Source organism: Triticum aestivum, chromosome 4A (genome assembly GCF_018294505.1).
Source record: "Triticum aestivum cultivar Chinese Spring chromosome 4A, IWGSC CS RefSeq v2.1, whole genome shotgun sequence".
Classification (NCBI taxonomy): Eukaryota; Viridiplantae; Streptophyta; class Magnoliopsida; order Poales; family Poaceae; genus Triticum; species Triticum aestivum.
The window spans coordinates 742627018-742644470 of record NC_057803.1 but is presented as its reverse complement, the minus strand read 5'-3'; the positions used below and the strand labels follow the sequence as shown (position 1 = coordinate 742644470).

At 44.4% G+C, this 17453-nt stretch overlaps 1 protein-coding gene and 1 long non-coding RNA gene across 2 annotated transcripts; both read right to left on the bottom strand.

Moving 5' to 3' along the window:
* Window positions 1-1124: 1124 nt before the first annotated feature.
* Window positions 1125-3790, bottom strand: LOC123088514 (uncharacterized). The gene is made up of 4 exons (XR_006441926.1): window positions 3124-3790; window positions 2945-3053; window positions 2469-2576; window positions 1125-1967 (listed from the first exon to the last, which is right to left on the bottom strand). It is a non-coding gene; the product is annotated as an uncharacterized lncRNA (long non-coding RNA).
* Window positions 3791-15073: 11283 nt separating this feature from the next.
* Window positions 15074-17189, bottom strand: LOC123083551 (uncharacterized). The gene is made up of 2 exons (XM_044505570.1): window positions 17053-17189; window positions 15074-16632 (listed from the first exon to the last, which is right to left on the bottom strand). The coding sequence occupies exon 2, from the start codon at window positions 16597-16599 to the stop codon at window positions 15802-15804; it is 798 nt and encodes a 265-aa protein (XP_044361505.1). The 5' UTR covers window positions 16600-16632; window positions 17053-17189; the 3' UTR covers window positions 15074-15801.
* Between the last annotated feature and the right edge of the window lie 264 nt (window positions 17190-17453).

Sequence of the window (17453 nt, the reverse complement as noted above, 5' to 3'; positions counted from 1 at the left end):
TTTTAGTATTTCAACATCTTCGCTGGATTTCCCGCTGTAGTGTTGTAGAATAGGGTAGGCCCAAGCTCCCTCTTCTCCTTTCCAGATGTTCAATTTTAGGCATGTTTCCTATCTAGTTCTCCATCTGCAGGTTGTTGCTACTTAGCTGACTGATTTACATATATGGGACCGTGGTTATCTGTGTTAATTCACAGGAAGAATATTTGCTTCCTCCTTTTCTGACAAACTGTTTTTGTGATGCATTTAATTTGTTTGATTTTCTTGCTACTATATAGTATGTAGGTGAATACTTAATTACTAACTAGTACAAATGCCCGTGCGTTGCACCGGGCGAAGAAAAGGCAGAATCTTCTTCCTGCGTCATTATGAACCATTTTATATCAAATTGTAATAAAAATCAATGATAATGTTAAACATTAAAATTTCCTTTGTTCATATAGAAGGTAATGTTTACATAAAAATTGGAATAATTTTTGAAATATTAGTTAACATTTTCGTGAAATGTGAACATTTCTCTGGAAAAGACCATTTTTTGAACATATGTTATTCTTGCAATTGGATCCGACCCTGTTGGCCACACTTTAACTCGTTAGTTTTATCCGTGCAAGAACACCCCCGTATACTGGGCCATGAGCCGAAGAAGTGGGCCTTCCAATTGAATTTTTATACTTCCTCGTGAGTAGCATTTTTTGAGGTGTAATAGCATTTTTCTGTCTAATTTTTTTAAAAATGTTTTGTTTTTCAAAATATATATATTTCCGCAACTGTTTTTGCACAACCTGCTTCATGTGATATTTAACAGTGCACGTGCGATGCACGTTTAACAATACGAAATAATATTCTTTGTGGGATATTTAAGTGATGCGTTCATAGTTGGAGCGTGAGCAAGGGTTATGTGGGTGTCAGGTTTGACAAAGTAGTGTTTAAAAAAGGTTTGGCAAAGTAGGGAGGTGATATATCCCAGTCTGGTATAACTGTCAGGAAAAATAAGAAACAATTAAAAAAAGAACTTAATATTAATAGACACGTCAATATCAATAGATACATCAACCATAGAGTTATGAATTCACATTTCCGATGATACATTTCCGTAGAATGTACATATATACATGAAACAAAGGTCAACAAAAAACAGAGGTGCAGCATCTTAAAAATACAAGTCCTCATCATCGTCGCCATGTGCTGCAACTAATAATAGTAAAAAAAATACACCCCCTGTTGTTCTCTAGGAAGTTGAAACAGCAACTTACTAATACCAATTCGGCAACTACAGTGAGTTTATTCTCTTGAAACATCCTCCCCTGTGGTTGGCTCATGTTGCCCAGCCTTATTTTTAGAAATTGGTGCTATGTGCCGAAATTAGTACCACACTCAGAAATGACATCTTGTGGACTCTTGAAGTACAATCCAATTCAAGTCAAATTAATCCACGACAGCTTGGGCACTGAGTGACCAATAACAATTTTTATCTCAACATAACAATGAGAGTGGAACAGGTTCAGTTAAACAACTCTAAGAGATTTATTGTTCTGCAGGGAAACAACTCACCTCTCCAAGTAGCAACCATGTATTCCTTTCCTCCTTGAAGTCTTAGAACTGCAGTCTCCACTTTGGCTATCAAAAGCAGCAGCAGCAGCAGCCCGTCTCCGGGACTTTTTTCAAGAAAATCGTGTCTACCATAATTTACATTGTCACTCGTGCCCACACATAGACTGACATGCTCAACACAAGTTAGTCTTGCTAATCTACAGTTTCTGGCAAACACGCATTGAACCATTTTTCAGGACACTCGAAGAAAGCACCCAAATTTCAACGACTGAATCACAAATACACAGTCATCTAAGGAGCAGGTACATAACTAAACCGATGCAATTTACCAAAACCATAATTAATCTTGGCTTGGCTCATCCTTTGCAGACTCAGTAGGACTGAAAATATCGTCCCTAGTCAATAGTCTGAATAGTTGACTGCAAAACGTGTACAATCTGATGAGCATTGCAAATTTAAAGAGGTTCTAGAATAACTATGGAAGTGTTGAGAAGTGCCTAGTGCACATGAATAGAACCCTGATAGAACCCCAAAGGGCCATCCCCAAAGCCAGAGAATCTCGTCTCCGACCAATCCAAAGATTAGTCAAATAAGAGATATTAACAGTTTTTCATGCACTCATGTAGTCATAAGTTCAGTTTTGGTTGCCTAATCTTGGAGCACATAAGTGTCAGATGCAAGCTAAAACAAAGATGTGAAGAAAAAGACTGCTCCTTGTACTGTCAGATTGTGTGATCCTTTTGCTTGCAAACTCAATCTATGGTGCTTCAGATAGACTGATGATCTGAACCAAAGTTAAAGAGTGTTCTTTCCCATGTAAATAAGCGTTGGAGATTCTTTCCCTGTTCCTATCTAACTTCGGATGCAAGAATCTGAATGTTTCAGTGTAGAACTGCAATAATTGACTGAATCAAACTTACACTTGGTTGAACCCTTGAACTGTTGTATTTTTGCAGGTAACGCCCAAGTTGTCGTTGTCGCTGCAGCTCAAGATCCACGCCTTCCTACTATGGCTGTCCGTCGGCTTCCTGATGCATGTCAGCATGCTACTGATCAGCTCCAAAACTGTAATCACATAATTAAGCAATGCGAATCTCAACTTACCGGACAACATGAATGATACACATCAATATTTTAGCAGATAAATTTAAGACTTAGATGCTCTGAATTTCATCAGTTGTGAGAAAAATGATATTGCAAGGTAGATCATGTTATTGTACAATCAGCTCTCCAAAAGCACCTAAATTTTAGTGTACAATCAGAATTGCTAAGAAACATTTGCTACAGAACTTACAGGTGTACCGAAAGATATTCATCAAGAGCTAGCTAAATCATTTCATATATGAAGCGAAAATCAAGAAATATTGGCATTAAGGTAATCCGTCAATGCACATACCCGAAAATTTGAAGCAGACAATTTGACTACGTTGGTCTGATGATCCTTCCATTAGTCTTTGTAGGAGCCAATTTGTTAAAAAGTAGTACAGGGCAATATAATTTGTTAACTGCAACAGAAACGACCATTAGATAAGATTAGCATATGATTCTGAAAAAAAATTGGAGCCAAAACCAAACCTTGCTGAGGCCTCCAATGCCTCGCGTCCACACATTCACACGCACCAGGCACGCAGCTCTCCTGCGTCTGCTGAGTGTTGCCGGCGAGCTCCTGGGCGCCTTCAAGCGCGCGTGCTTGCTGGGGTGGAGAAGGGGAGCCAGGTTCGGCGATGTGGGCAACAATCGCTGGCTCTGAATTGGTTTAAAGGGCGAGCCCAGGGCAGTCAGTGGGGTGGCGACTTGGCGACGGGGCGGTCGGGCAGGCTCAGCGGCCGGGGCGGCGCCGCGCTGCAGCCCGTTGAAGTGACCACCACCCCCTTCTCTCTCCTCTGGCGTCTCGTCTCCTTCCCGTCCTCTCTTTTCTCTCCATCTCTCTCTTCTCTCGTCGGCTTCGGCCATGCCGCGCATGTCAGTCATCGTACTCCACGCCCCGGTCGCCTTCCTTCCAGATCCGCCGCATGCGCGCCGTATCCCGCCGGATCCAGCCAGATCCGACAGGTCCTTGCCGGCTGCGCCACCGCAAGGCCGCCGTCAAGCTCGGCGTCGTGGGCGACGCCCCAGCCCTTCCCGCTCGCCCGCCTCTCCTCCATGCCTCTTCATTTTCTGCTCCTTCGTCTCCTCGCGCGGCTTCCGCCTCCCTGCCGCATCCGGAGCGCAGCGTCGCCTCCCCTCCCTGCCATGGCCGCCCCTGCAAAATAATACACATAACGATCACGGGCCGAATACTCTCAAATGCAGGGGTGTTTCTGCAAAAACAAAACGGTTTCTCATACCCACTTAAAATAGGACTGCGGGTTAATTTCTCAGAAGCAGGGGGACTTTTTGCAAAAAAGCACGACGTACGGCCAGAAGCAATCGCTGGTTTATTAGTAGGGAGATATATTTTCAATTGAAGTTGATCATCAGACTCATTCAATTAGCTGCCATATTATCTCAAACTTATCCTAGTTTGTGACCTTGTCATCAAAGTGGATCTTCAAGGATCAATGGGTCAACACTATTAACGGCGAATGACATTTTGATTACTTTATGGAGAAAAAAAGATCCCCTTATCAGTGTTATGAATCTTATTAATTTTTTTGACCCACTTTGGCAGTAAAGAAATGAGTCAGACATGCACATCTGTGCACATCTTAACTCGTTCCTGTAGGTTCTATATGTTTCTTGTGCCGCCCCACTTCTATCTATTTTGGTGTCCGCATCATCAGTTACACCAACATTATCCACCGGGTTGCCATTCCAGGCTTCGACTATGCTCATTTTTGGGTTTAAAATTTGGTTTAGTTGTAAACGTGCAGGGCAGGAACAATGTCTCTCCTTGATGGGTTGTACAGGCGAGGTTAGGTGCATCTCCTTTATGGACAGCAGCGACTCGGCCGAACTAATGCAGCGAATATAATGCAAGATGCAGTACTGACAAGTCAGATGGATATAAGTAAGTATAGTTACAGCTACTGATTATGCACGGGTAACTGGTTGGCCAAGTTGGAAAAGTTACCTGCATGTACAGTACTAGGAAAATAAAAATGACATGACCCAAGGATCTTTAGTTTTTGCATTGCCCATCTCATTTAGCAATTTACTTTAAACTGTTACAGTATTCTTTTTTGCAAGCAATTTTTTGGTTCAAACAACACTAACTGTACGTTGTTGAAAAAGTAGCCTACCTATTAGTATAGTAATCACTTACGTGAATATTGAACCATGTCCTTGAAAAATATATTTATTTATTAAATAGATTTTTAGCATACTAATATCGCTATATTTATTTATTAAATAGATTTTCAGCATACTAATATCATTTCCTTAGGATTTCAGATTAATTCAGAGTTCATATTCAGTATACAGTATTTAAAATGAGATAAACAATTTTGCTAGATACCAGCGTATGAATAATGATTTATTGATGACTGGCAGCCGATCTACAGTGTGTTTTGTAAGCAGAACTTAATTTTGTTTCCCCAGTTCACCAAGGTTGTTATTGGCTCATGCAGGTTACAATTTGTTAACCAATCAAATTTGATGTCAGTATACATATATTTGGTCTTCTAAATTACCAACCAGATGCTGAATCTGCAGTTTACAAACATTTGATATATAATCTTTGTACAGAGCTACCCATGGTGATGATGCTTGGGTTAGATGTTGATGGCAACGTCGAGAATGTTGTTGTAGATTGCGTTAACCATTTGGTCTTCTTTGAATTTCTACTGCATTAACCAGTTTTTTTCTGCCATACGTTACTCATCTTATTTATTTGTTGTTGTAGATTGCCAAGAAGTGATGATGCTTGGGTCAGATGTTGATGGCAACGTCGAGAATGTGGCCACTATTAGATAATTAGAATGTCATATTTAAGGTCAACGTTTCAACCATTGTAGTTGATTGCAAGGTTGACAATTGGGCTACTACTAGATTGATTCACATCTTGTAATCTTTGGAATGTGTTCTTTTGTAATGCAACACAATTGATTTAATACACGAGACTTTCTGTTCATTATATTGCGACTCTTCTTCGCCAACTCATAATTCCTGATGGCAATATATAAACTATCATCAACTGTTCATGCTGTCTAACAAAGCTTCTATTCGTTGCAATGATCTCCCATGTGCATATGAAAACCCTTTTCTCGGGGCATCCACCAACGCATATGAAATGTTGTTAAGCTCTAACTCTATGTGTTGCTATACAACGCTTCTACACGCTGTTTACCAACGCATATATATACGTTGTTGTAGACCCTTGCAACGCCACCAACGGCAACACATACTAATCCGTTGGTGTAGACCATAGCAACACACATATGGACATACGACAACGCATCGATGCGTTGCTGAAGGGGGTTCCTATTGTAGTGGCTCCTGTTCTCGTGCATAGCTAGTTTTGAGATCGATCAAGTCGACGGCAAGGTGTTACGTACGTGCCTGCGCTAGCTAGCTTGAGAATCCATCCAGCATCTTTTTTTTGCATGGTAATATGTGTCTCATTTATATCATAAGGATCATAGTACAAGCCACGTACAAACCGACCTAGTAAAACTGAAAAGACAGCAAAACGATAGCCTTTGCACAAAGGAACAACAGCCAAGAAGTAAAATTACAATCAAGACCGAAGAAACCTTTGAACTTGACACCAATGCCCGCCATAGGCCTCCTGGACCACCATAGCAGCCACCAAAGGAACCAATGACGGATCACCTTCACACCCGAGCTCGAAGCGGCTCCATCGCTGATATGCAGCTTTGCGGACCTCCAAGGTGGTTCACCAAAAGTGAAACCATTACCGTTGAACGAATCAGACCGGAGCAACACCCCGGACACGCCATCGAACTCCAGATCTGGCACCCCCACACGACTAAGACGCCGGAGGAGAAGATCATACCTGCCAACCACGAACCACGAACCCAGCACACGATCCACCATCTTCCAGATGACGCCGATGCAGACCACAATCTGCATCCGCTTCTGGACTACCTCCCAAGCTCCACGCCGGCGCTGGAGCAAACGCCGTCGCAACGGCGGAGCCCGAGGACACAAGTCCATCACGAGGATGACGCCGCCGCCACGCCATCCTTGTTTGAACAGACTGATTTCCAAATCCGTCCCCAACCACAGGACCGATCGCCTCATCGGAGTAGGATATGAACAAACTTTATTCAGCGCCGTCATCGCCGTCGCCGAAGCAAAAACGATGAACAACCTAAAAACCTAAACTACGAGAACCTAAAAAACGATCCACACGCGTGGATCCGGCGACCCCCCTCACCACCAACGACCAAAGTCGCTGGCGGAGGGGAGCCGCCGGAGGCCGGCGGCGGAAGCGAGTCCGCTAGCGCTGGAAGCTAGATCGCCTTTTTCTTTCTTCAGGAGAAAGAAAAGCGATGTACTAATTAGGGTTTGAATTTGGCCCCCTGATTGTGTTTTTAAATTATCCCACCTCGAATCCATCCAGCATCCAACTAGCTAGCTTGGCAACGTAGGATCTCCAGAAATCAATACGTGCGCGTATATCTCTCGGCCGAAAGTACATGCCGACGAATCGCGTCGTATACATATGCCGGAAAGTACTCGGAGTACGGGGCCTGTGCCAACAAAGTAGATAAAGTAGTACTCGAAGAGGAGCAAAAAAGGATTAGAAGCCGGAAATCGTCAGGTCTCTTGCCTCAGCATCGTCAATTTTTTTTTGGAAGAGATTATCTTTAGACATCACTAAGCAACTTTATCCTTCGCCTCCTAATTGGGCACGAGCAGTTAATAGTTATGGTTAATTAATCGTGAGGAACAAGTAGTACAAACTAGCCAGATCCGAATATTTGCGCTTCTGGAATGAGAGTCGGGGGGCAACGCCGCTTCACCCTGGCGCCGTGTTGGTCACCGGCTGACGTCGGATCCAGCGGCTCCCATTTCTCCTGCCAAGCCTCCTCGGATAATGAGGCCCCGCATCTGGCACCCGCGGTGTCTTCATACCAGTCACAGTGGGAGTAGTTTCAGCAGTAAAATCAACTCAACAAATTTGCTTATGTGACAATGAGTTAATAAGGAGAGAGATAGTTTCAGTAACTTAATTAGTTACTGTAACACCACATGTCCCAATACAATATGTGTCTATAACCTAATAAATGAAGATTTGCATGACACCACACTTATGTTACTATCTAATGTGAAGGTAGTAATATAGTCTAGAGATATGTGTATGTTACTAGTGTATGTTACTCTCCATTCTGACTAGTCTCACCCGCGCCAATCCATTCCGCCGCTGCTGCTAGGCTGCCAATAAGGCCAAAGCCTAGGCATTTGGGTGTTCACGGAGTTGCTTGGATGGGGGGGGGGGGGTGCCGCGGGCGGTGGGAGACGCGGTATTCATGGATAGAGCGCGCGTCTTTGGTGCGGTCGGGCAACCATGGCCACACGGGATAGCATGGTTGGTGATGTTTGACGTAGCATGGTGGTTTGGCGGAGGGTTAAAACCGGACTGCATAATTTGCTCGGTCTTCTCCCGTCGACGGTGGCGGCGGCCGCGTGAGTTGTTTCCTTCATGAAGGCTCCGTCATGGTGTTCCCTTCTCTCCATGTTGCTTCGGGTAAAAAGTTGATCTTCGGGATCGAGCGGTGATGACTATTCGGTGTCGTGCCCTTTTTGAAGGCACCGCCTTGGAGTCCATGCTTCGTCATTGTCCCGCTTCACTTCTTCTCCTTGGCTAGGTCTCGGGACGTCCTTGTCGGCCTCAAGTGGTTCTTTTGGCTCATCTGTAGTGTACTTGATGGTCGATTGAGTAGTGTTGCGGTGCATCGGCACCCTTGTATCTTGCCTTGGGTGTGTGTTGTGTGGGTTGATGGCGTGTTGTATCGAGATTTATACCTCTGATCATTACTTTATATATAAAACGGGGCTAAAGCCTTTTTTGGTATATTTCTTTACGGAGGCAGTAGTAACTAATGTAAACAATGTGCAAAAGGTGGACAATGTGCGGAAGGCGGTTCAAAACTCTCCGATAACATTGTTGTGTAACTTACCATGGGATCACAGATCGAGTAACACCACCATGATACAGAAATTCATGTGCCTTTTGCAATGTGAAGGACAGTTAAGACTGTATATTGTCACACTTGGCTGCAGAACAATTGGAGTTACACAGTGTTTAGATACAGTACTTACCAAGAGGTTAGGGATCGAATACTAACTATGTAAGTATGCTCCATGTTGATGCTTACCTTCACTGGTGCATACCAAAACACATGACTGTAGTAGTTATCCAGCAAGTTACAATCCAGTGTCAGTCTCCACATAGTTGTTCCCTTCCCAATCAACATACTTATCTGCATTAGAGGAAGAAGATTAGCTTCCATTTTTACTGAAAAAGGGAACATTCATTCATACGGAAGTAATCCAGAATGTCAAAGGAAATTACCCAATGAGATTCGCCTAGTACCAAAACGGAAGAGCCTATTTTTTCGATGTGCAAATATATATTTTCTTTGAACAAGTCTTGAAATGCCGACACTTAGATGGTGTCCACACCAAAATCCAGTAGTTGTCTTGTCCATCAGAGTCTGTACTAGTATCTCAGCTATAAAGACTCTAGGCAGCCCGTAGCCACTCATCCCCTTATTACAAAGGAAAGGAAGCATTATTACACCCCGATTATATATAGGGAATGGATTTTCAGTACCCGGGGTGTCCAGACACTCTTTTATTAGTACTGTACATTTACAATTCCATGCTTTTTTTTGAAAAGGGGTTTGCCCCGGCCTCTGCATCATGACGATGCATACAGCCATATTATTAAAAGTCATAAGGTCCAACATAAGTCTTAAAGTCTCCAAAAAGAAAGAAAGGCTCACAAAAAAAAGAGCAATAAAGCAAACACAGGAAAGCCACAACCGGCAGACATAATATAAGATAGGACACTAAACACCTATCCTATTACATGACCGCCATCCAAACCGGTTGAAGATAGCCCGAGCTACCATCTCCCATCGGATAGATCCAGTAACCAAACACTCCCTGGCCTCCGTCAGAGTGAGTAGCGACCACATACGGATTAGTGTAATGGCCCTGAAGATAACCAGTAAGAAATGAATATTTGTTGTATAGTTAAAAATCAAGTCGTTCATGCAGTTCCACATAGCCCATAATAAAGCACATACTCCTACACGGATATGTCTCGCAGTTGGTGCATCTATCCCATCTAGTCACGTCCCAAATAACGTGTTGATAGAATCTGGAGGAGTAATATTAAAAGCTATGTGAACCGATCTCCACAAAATCTTTGCCAAAGGGCAGTCGAGAAAGAGGTGTTTGATTGATTCATCAGAATCATAAAAACTGCATCGTTTAGATCCACTCCAGTTGCGTTTTGTCAAATTGTCCTTAGTTAGAATGACATGTTTATGGACAAACCACATAAACACTTTGATTTTTAAAGGCACTTTGATTTTCCAGACATGTTTCGAATTAGGAATAGTGCTAGCGTTGATAATATCCAAATACATGGATTTAACCGAAAAGTCTCCATTCTTAGTTAGTTTCCAGTGCAACTGATCGGGCTGTTGAGAAAGATGGACATCCATCAATCTTCTCACGAGATGGAGCCAAACTTCCCAACGGTTTCCTGCTAGCGTCCTCCTAAATTGAATATTAAGAGGGTTGGACTATAATACTGTTGCGACGTAAGCATCTCTTCGCTAAACGATATTATAGAGAGAAGGATATTGAAGTGCAAGGGGCGTCTCCCCTAGCCATGTATCCTCCCAGAATCTTCTGGAAGTACCAGTTCCAACAACAAATTTTGTCCTGTTAAAAAAGGCTGATTTCACTTTTATCAGTCCTTTCCAAAATGGCGAATCAGTCGGTCGTACCGTCACCTGGGACAAGGTTTTGGATTGAAGGTATTTATTACGCAGAATCTGGGCCCAAGTTTCATCCGTCTCTACAGATATCTTATACAGCCACTTGCTGAGAAGACATCTGTTCTTTACCTCTAAATTTTCAATGCCTAGACCCCCTTGGTCTTTCGGCCTGCAAATGATATCCCATTTAGTGAGTCTATATTTTCGTTTTACTTCATCGCTCTGCCAGAAAAAGCGCGATCGATAGAAATCTAGCCTTTTTCGTACTCCAACCGGTACTTCAAAAAATACAAAAGAAACATAGGCATACTTGTGAGAACCGAATTAATCAGAATCAGTCGTCCTCCATATGAGATAAGCTTGCCCTTCCAGCAGCTTAGTTTTTTTCAAATCGATCCTCAGTGCACTTCCACTCTTTGTTGGAGAGCTTACGATGGTGGATTGGTATACCCAAATACGTGAAGGGTAAAGACCCCAATTCGCACCCGAACAATTCCTTATAAGATTCTTGTTCTTCTTTAGCTCTTCCAAAGCAGAACAATTCACTTTTATGAAAGTTAATCTTTAACCCCGACAATTGTTCGAACAAGCACAACACAAGCTTCATGTTTCTTGCTTTCGCCAAATCATGCTCCATGAATATAATAGTATCATCAGCATACTGTAGGATAGACACTCCTCCGTCAACTAAATGTGGAATGTGGCCACCTACCTGGCCGTCATCCTTAGCCCTTTCTATTAGGATTGTGAACATGTCGACCATAATGTTGAATAGAATCGGTGACATCGGATCTCCTTGTCTTAGACCCTTCTGTGTCTGAAAATAATGACCTATATCATCATTCACTTTGAGTCCGACACTTCCTTTTTGTGTGAAAGAATCTACCTGGTCCCACCAAGACTGATCGAATCCTTTCATACGCAAGGCCTGCTGCAGAAATGGTCATTTTATCTTATCATACGCTTTTTCAAAATCCACTTTGAAAACCACCCTTCTAGTTTTTTCGTATGAATTTCATGAAGCGCTTCATGGAGGACCATAATCCCTTTTAGGATGTTTCTATCCGGCATGAAAGCAGTTTGAGACGGGTGCACCGCAATTCGATGCTTGGGGATATGTATCAGAGTACAGTAGCTATCTTTTGTTTAACAGGCTTGTCGTCGCCAAACGCATGGCGCTGGACACTTTTCAAGCCATACCGGGACTAGACGGGCACTGTTTGGATTCCAACCATTATCTGAGACGTTGAAAAGACATGTCGAAAAGACCTGTCTCCTTGGACATGTTGAAACTGTATAATAATGAGAGATGGTAAGCCCACTAATAAAAAGAAACGAGGAGTGGCTACCGCTAGAGTGCCTGTAAGTGTCTGAAGCAACAGGAGCAAACACCAAAGTAGAAAAAGGCTACTTACATTTTACTACTCAGTGGGATCTTCTATGAGCAATGTATATACTCTGGTTTACAAAAATATTGTTTGGAAAAGAGATACAGAAGAAGCCACATAGCTCTTTACATAAGTAATCTGACAACTCCAAAAAATTACTGCATGCATGTTGGACCGTGGCTAACATGCACCGGTTATGGGTAGTCTCATCGAACAGACACGCTTGACCTGCTGCCAGCCAACGCATAGGCCTGGCGCCTGTTGCCTAGACCGTTCTTTATCTTAAATGGCTTGTTTAAGTACTGTAGTACTGCAAATCGTATGCTCATGTGCAAACCATAGCACGAATCTCAGTGGAGCTGAACAGGCAGATAAGGCTGCTACCAATGCATAAATGCTTAGATGAGGTGCTAAGCATATTAAATAGCTTAGCAACTAAACTCTTCAATGCATAGATGCTTAGCTTATACTCTTTTCGTCCGGAAAAATTTGTCCCTCAAATGGATGTATCTAGCACCAAGTTGGTGCTAGATACATCCATTTGACAAACAAGCTTGGGACAAGTTTTTCCGGACGGAGGGAGTAGTTGCTAACCTTGCTTCATTTAATAATTTAGCAATTAAAGCTCTTCATGTATTGGTGGGCTTCCTTCTTTTAAATATTTTGCTTAGGTTCACGCGCTTAGCATTATTTTTTTTGAAGTCACAACACTCATCTCTCCTCTTAAATAACAAGCCACATCAGATTTTTTACTACATGAAAGGCTTAGCACCTGTACAAGGTGGAGCATTGGAAGGGCCTAAGGGAGTCTGAACTCCCGGATGCTATAGCACCTTTTCGATTATATATATCAACCCATAACACAGCTGCTAAGAGTAAGCTAACATATTTTATTAACCAAAACCGCAGTTGTTTCATATCGTGTCGCCCTTTTGTTTGCTTCACGATGTTGTATCTATTACAGCCTTGGTTTTATTCGATGGTTGATATTTCACATGTATATTGCTCAAATTTTTAAATACGGAACGGTGCTTATAACAAATATCTCGTATTTCCAAAAAATATATTCATAACTGTTTCAGCGTATTCGTCTATTAAGTAGCACATGGATGGAGGCAAGTGAATCAGTGGAATTCATAGAAAACAGGACAACTGGACTAATTAATAACCGTTACGAATCATAGACCAGTAAACGGCTCCACATGGTGATTGTTCGTCAGTAACCAAACCTCTTGAGATAGGCGGCACGTCGACTAGTTAGAAGATCTTTGTCGCGAATCAACCTGTGGTTGAGTTGGTTAGGTGGACAGTGGTATCTCCAACCCACCAGGGTTCAAATCCTGGTGCTCGCATTATTCCTGGATTTATTTCAGGATTTCCGGCGATGCGCTTTTAGTGGGAGGAGACGTTCCCATCGACGACGAGGCGCCTACGGTGACTTTGTAAATCTCAAGACGATATGCCGGCTCAGTCTCTCAGAGGTGCTCATAGGGGTAGGGTGTGCGTGTGTGTGTTCATAGGGATGAGTGTATGCGCGTGTATATGAGCGCTTGTGTCTGTACTGATGCTCAAAAAAAAGTTAGAAGATCTTTGTCCGGTCCCAGAAGAAAAGTATATAGCGGGACAATCGGTAGACCCGTGGAATTCCAGACCATAGATGTCGCAACAACCTTGTCCAGCTCAAACAGCGACCAGTGATTCCAGACCATGATTTTAAACCATGGGGAACTGGCTCAGCCAGTTGAGCATCATCCAACACTCACTCAGCCTCCACAACTCGCGCCCGCAAAACCAAGTAGAAAACGGGAGGTGCCCTGAGGAGACGACGCAAGGGGGTCACGCGAGGGGTATGGATGATTGTATTGCAGAGCTCTTGCTATTTCATAATACTTTTTGGATCCTTCGTCAGATGTCTCCTTTTGGGATCGTTGTAGCCATTTCATGATGTTCAAAGGTACATTTAGCTCTTTCTGGCACTTGACTTAGAGGTAAGAATATGCTGGATAGAATGAAGCACCATTTCATATGGTTTTGGGAAAAATAAAATTGGAAATGGTCCATATATTATCCTGCGTGATTACAAAATTTTCTCGTTTTCCAGTTATTCATCTAACTGTAATCTGTGGCCGCATCTTTAGATAGAGGTTCTGTTTTAAACTTAATGCATGGAGTATATTGCAGAAACCACAAGACAAAAGAAGAACTGAGCTTGGTGTGGAGAGGATCAAACAGGTGCCTGAAGAGATTATTGCCAAAAACTACGGATGCAATCCCTCGAGGAAAAGGATTGGAGAGGATCAAACAGGTGCCCTAAGGTGTTTTCTGTTCTGATCCAATTTGTGAGGTGGAGTTCCTTGTAATCTTTGTAATCTTTAGTCTATAAAATGGTAAACGAGTAACGCTGACGTTTGTTTGGTTGTCGCTTCCCTTTCTTCTCCTTCGGGCCTCTCGCTTGTAATAGGTTATGTAAGATCAGTTTGCTGGCCTGTGCTGTTCTACACCGGCAGCTGGGTGTGTTCTCAGGCTGTGGTCTTTTGTTTCTGAATTTTGTAAAACCTTGATGCTGGTGGTTTCTTTAATGAAAATCGACGAGTAGGCTCGTTGTTTCAAAAAAAAAGTAATCTATAACCACAGGCTAGCTGGTTTTTTTGTCGAAAAATGCTAGTGTTTTGTTTGTGATGTTGACTACTTCCTCTATAGTACTTGTTCCTGCAAATTTGCGGATATTCAAACGAGTTGGCAACGTTACGTATACAGCGATCCATACCGACTCCAACAAATACTATGTCTGTGTATGTAACACGATGTAGACTTGATAAGTTAAACACTATAAGTGAGGAACACAGGGAAGACTTGGCTCGATAACTTATGACACTGTTGAATGGCACCGGTCAGAAATCGCTGATAGCGTGTGAGAGTAGAACAAGATATGTTTAGTGAATGGTCAAGTGTTCATTATTGACCAAGTGTTATAATTCAACCAATATGAGCGAGAGCTGCCGTTAGCATTACTACCTCGATTACTTTCTCACATTGGCCAGTGATTAATAATTAAAATGTAGTCACCATCGTCATCAACAATGGAAACGGGTCTCATAAGCAACATTAGCATGGATGCAGGGCAGGTCCTGATATTTTGGGGCCCCGGGGCGAACTAAAACTCAGGGGCCTTCAGTATAAATGTCATATTAATAATAATCAACATATATGTGTATATTTGAAATGTAACAATAAACACTTTTTTTTAAACGGAGGCAAAAGTTTTGCCCCATCAATTAATTAAGCAGAAGAGAGTTGCTCGGTTAATTAGGAAAAACCGAGCGAAAACCAGATTGCCCAGTTAATTATGGAGAACCGGGCTAAAACCCTCGCAACCGCTGAGCGGCACACATAGAAAGCCCCACGCACACCACTCCAAAGAGGGCCTCGACGAGACCGCACGCAGGCGTCATCGTCATCACTCCTCCCCTAGAGGCGTCATCGCCATCCCTACACTCTGAGGAAACGACTCCCACTTTACCGTAAGCGATCGTTTACTCAACCCACACTGTAGTGGACACGTGAAGGTGCATGAAGATCGATGCCAAAACCTCAGCCTCCTGCGGCCAGACAGCGCAACTCCAACTCTGACGGAGAACTCAGTAGGACAAAACCAGGCACGGCTGGCGCCACGGGAGATCGCCGAACGGGCAACTTGCAGCCAGTCAACTTGCAGCCAGTCATCGTATACCACAGGGCCTCGCCGCCGCAGCTTCGACTCCATAGCAACAAGCAAAACGAGGCAATACCGTGGAGACGCCGAAGAAGAGCCGACTACCGCAACCATTGCCGCGTCGCCGACATTGCTCCCACCATCATCGTTGCCACAGAAGCCTGGACGCCACCAACCACCGGCCCCGCTTGCCGATGCCGAGCTCCAAGACGAAGCCCCCAAGAGGGAAAACGACACCAAGGTGCCGTCATCATCCGATCATAAGATCTAGGGTTTCCCCTGAAGAGGCCAAGATGGCCGGATCCATGCGAGGGGAGTGCGGCAGCAAATCAGCGAAGCCTCCAGGAAGGTCACGACGGCCACAGCCGCCGCCATCGCTGATCACGGCACAGGGCCGAGACAGGGTCTTCACCCGAGCTCCCACATCACCTCGGTTGCACATCATCCCGCACCGGCACCGACAAGCCCACCAATCATCCTCGCAGCCGAAGTCGCCGCCCGAGTGCCAAACAGGCAGCCCGAGCCCCTCCACCACGCGCCCCGCCAGAGAAGCAGCACCATGACGGGCCTCCACCACGCCGGAGCAGGTGGCCACCCAGCCGCAGATCCGTGCTGCCCGGACCTCCTGCGCACATCCGCCGAGCCTCCCTGCCCAGCCTCGCCTGAGCCGCAGCCCCTCACGCCCACCTGCCGAGCTTCCCTGCCGCTGCCTCCCTGTCGCCTCGGTGCGACCCACACACGGCATATCCGCGCCAGCTGGGCCACCCCGCGCCGCCACCGTCCCTCTGCACGGTCCCCTTGCGCTGCTCCCGCGCCTCTGCACAGCCCCTTGCGCGTCGGAGCACCCGCGGCATGGAGCCGCCCACCGCCGATCCCCTCGCACTCCCTTTGCACCGGCGCCCTTGCCGCAACGCGCAGGCAGCAGATCTGCGCCGCAGGACCCTCTGCACGCACTAGACGCCCGCGCCCTGACGCAGGGCGCGCAGATCCGCGCCCAGCCCGCCGAGCCCCTGCGCCATGGCCGTGCACCAGTGAGCGCACGCAGCATCCCACCAAGTCCGTCAAGTCGTGGCCGCCAGCCCTGCATTGTAACTGTTTTGCAAGTATATGTAATGGCCTATGAAGGAATCTATCACAAGACATCGTTGAAAATGCAAAAGCTATGTTTAATGTCAGGTATTGTACTGTACAAAGGAATCTATCACTAGACATCCTTGAGACAGGTGACTACAAGAAATTTGTCCATGAATTGTTATAAAAGAAATTTGTCCATGAATTGTTCTAATAGAAATTTTATCTAAAATGCAGATTAGTTCTTGGACTGACTATTGCTAAGGTTATTATTCTAATTTCTAAATAGAAGTTTCCGACAAATAGATATATGTGCAAATCCATATGAATGATATGGAAAACATTATTCCATACTTTAAAAACTAAATCAGTGGTACTGCAAAGTAATTCTTATCTACCTCAACAAATTTGGAAGTTAAGAGTAAATTACCCCATTGATGTTGGCAATGCACGGTGGTCTGAAGACTGCTCGCCAAGAACACCATCTAGAACATTATTCCTTGTTTTTATCTGTTTCAGATCTACTATACCACAGGACCGGCACGCCCAGCTCCGGCACGCCGTCGGCCTCCGATGCACTGCCATCTCAACAGGCACCCATGGACGTCCCTGGCTGGTCGGGAATCTCCAAGCGGGAGGAGTAAATTTTTGCGGAGCGAGACAATGCCTTCGAGTTTTTTGTCCCGCAAACTTGTCGACGTTGACTAGCCAGATAGGACACTAGTAGACACCATTGTGATCGTAGTTTTGGTGGAACCGGGCGACACATTGATTGGACAAATGTGATCATCATGTATGCACACTGCTCCATGCAATTTGCTTGACGTATTC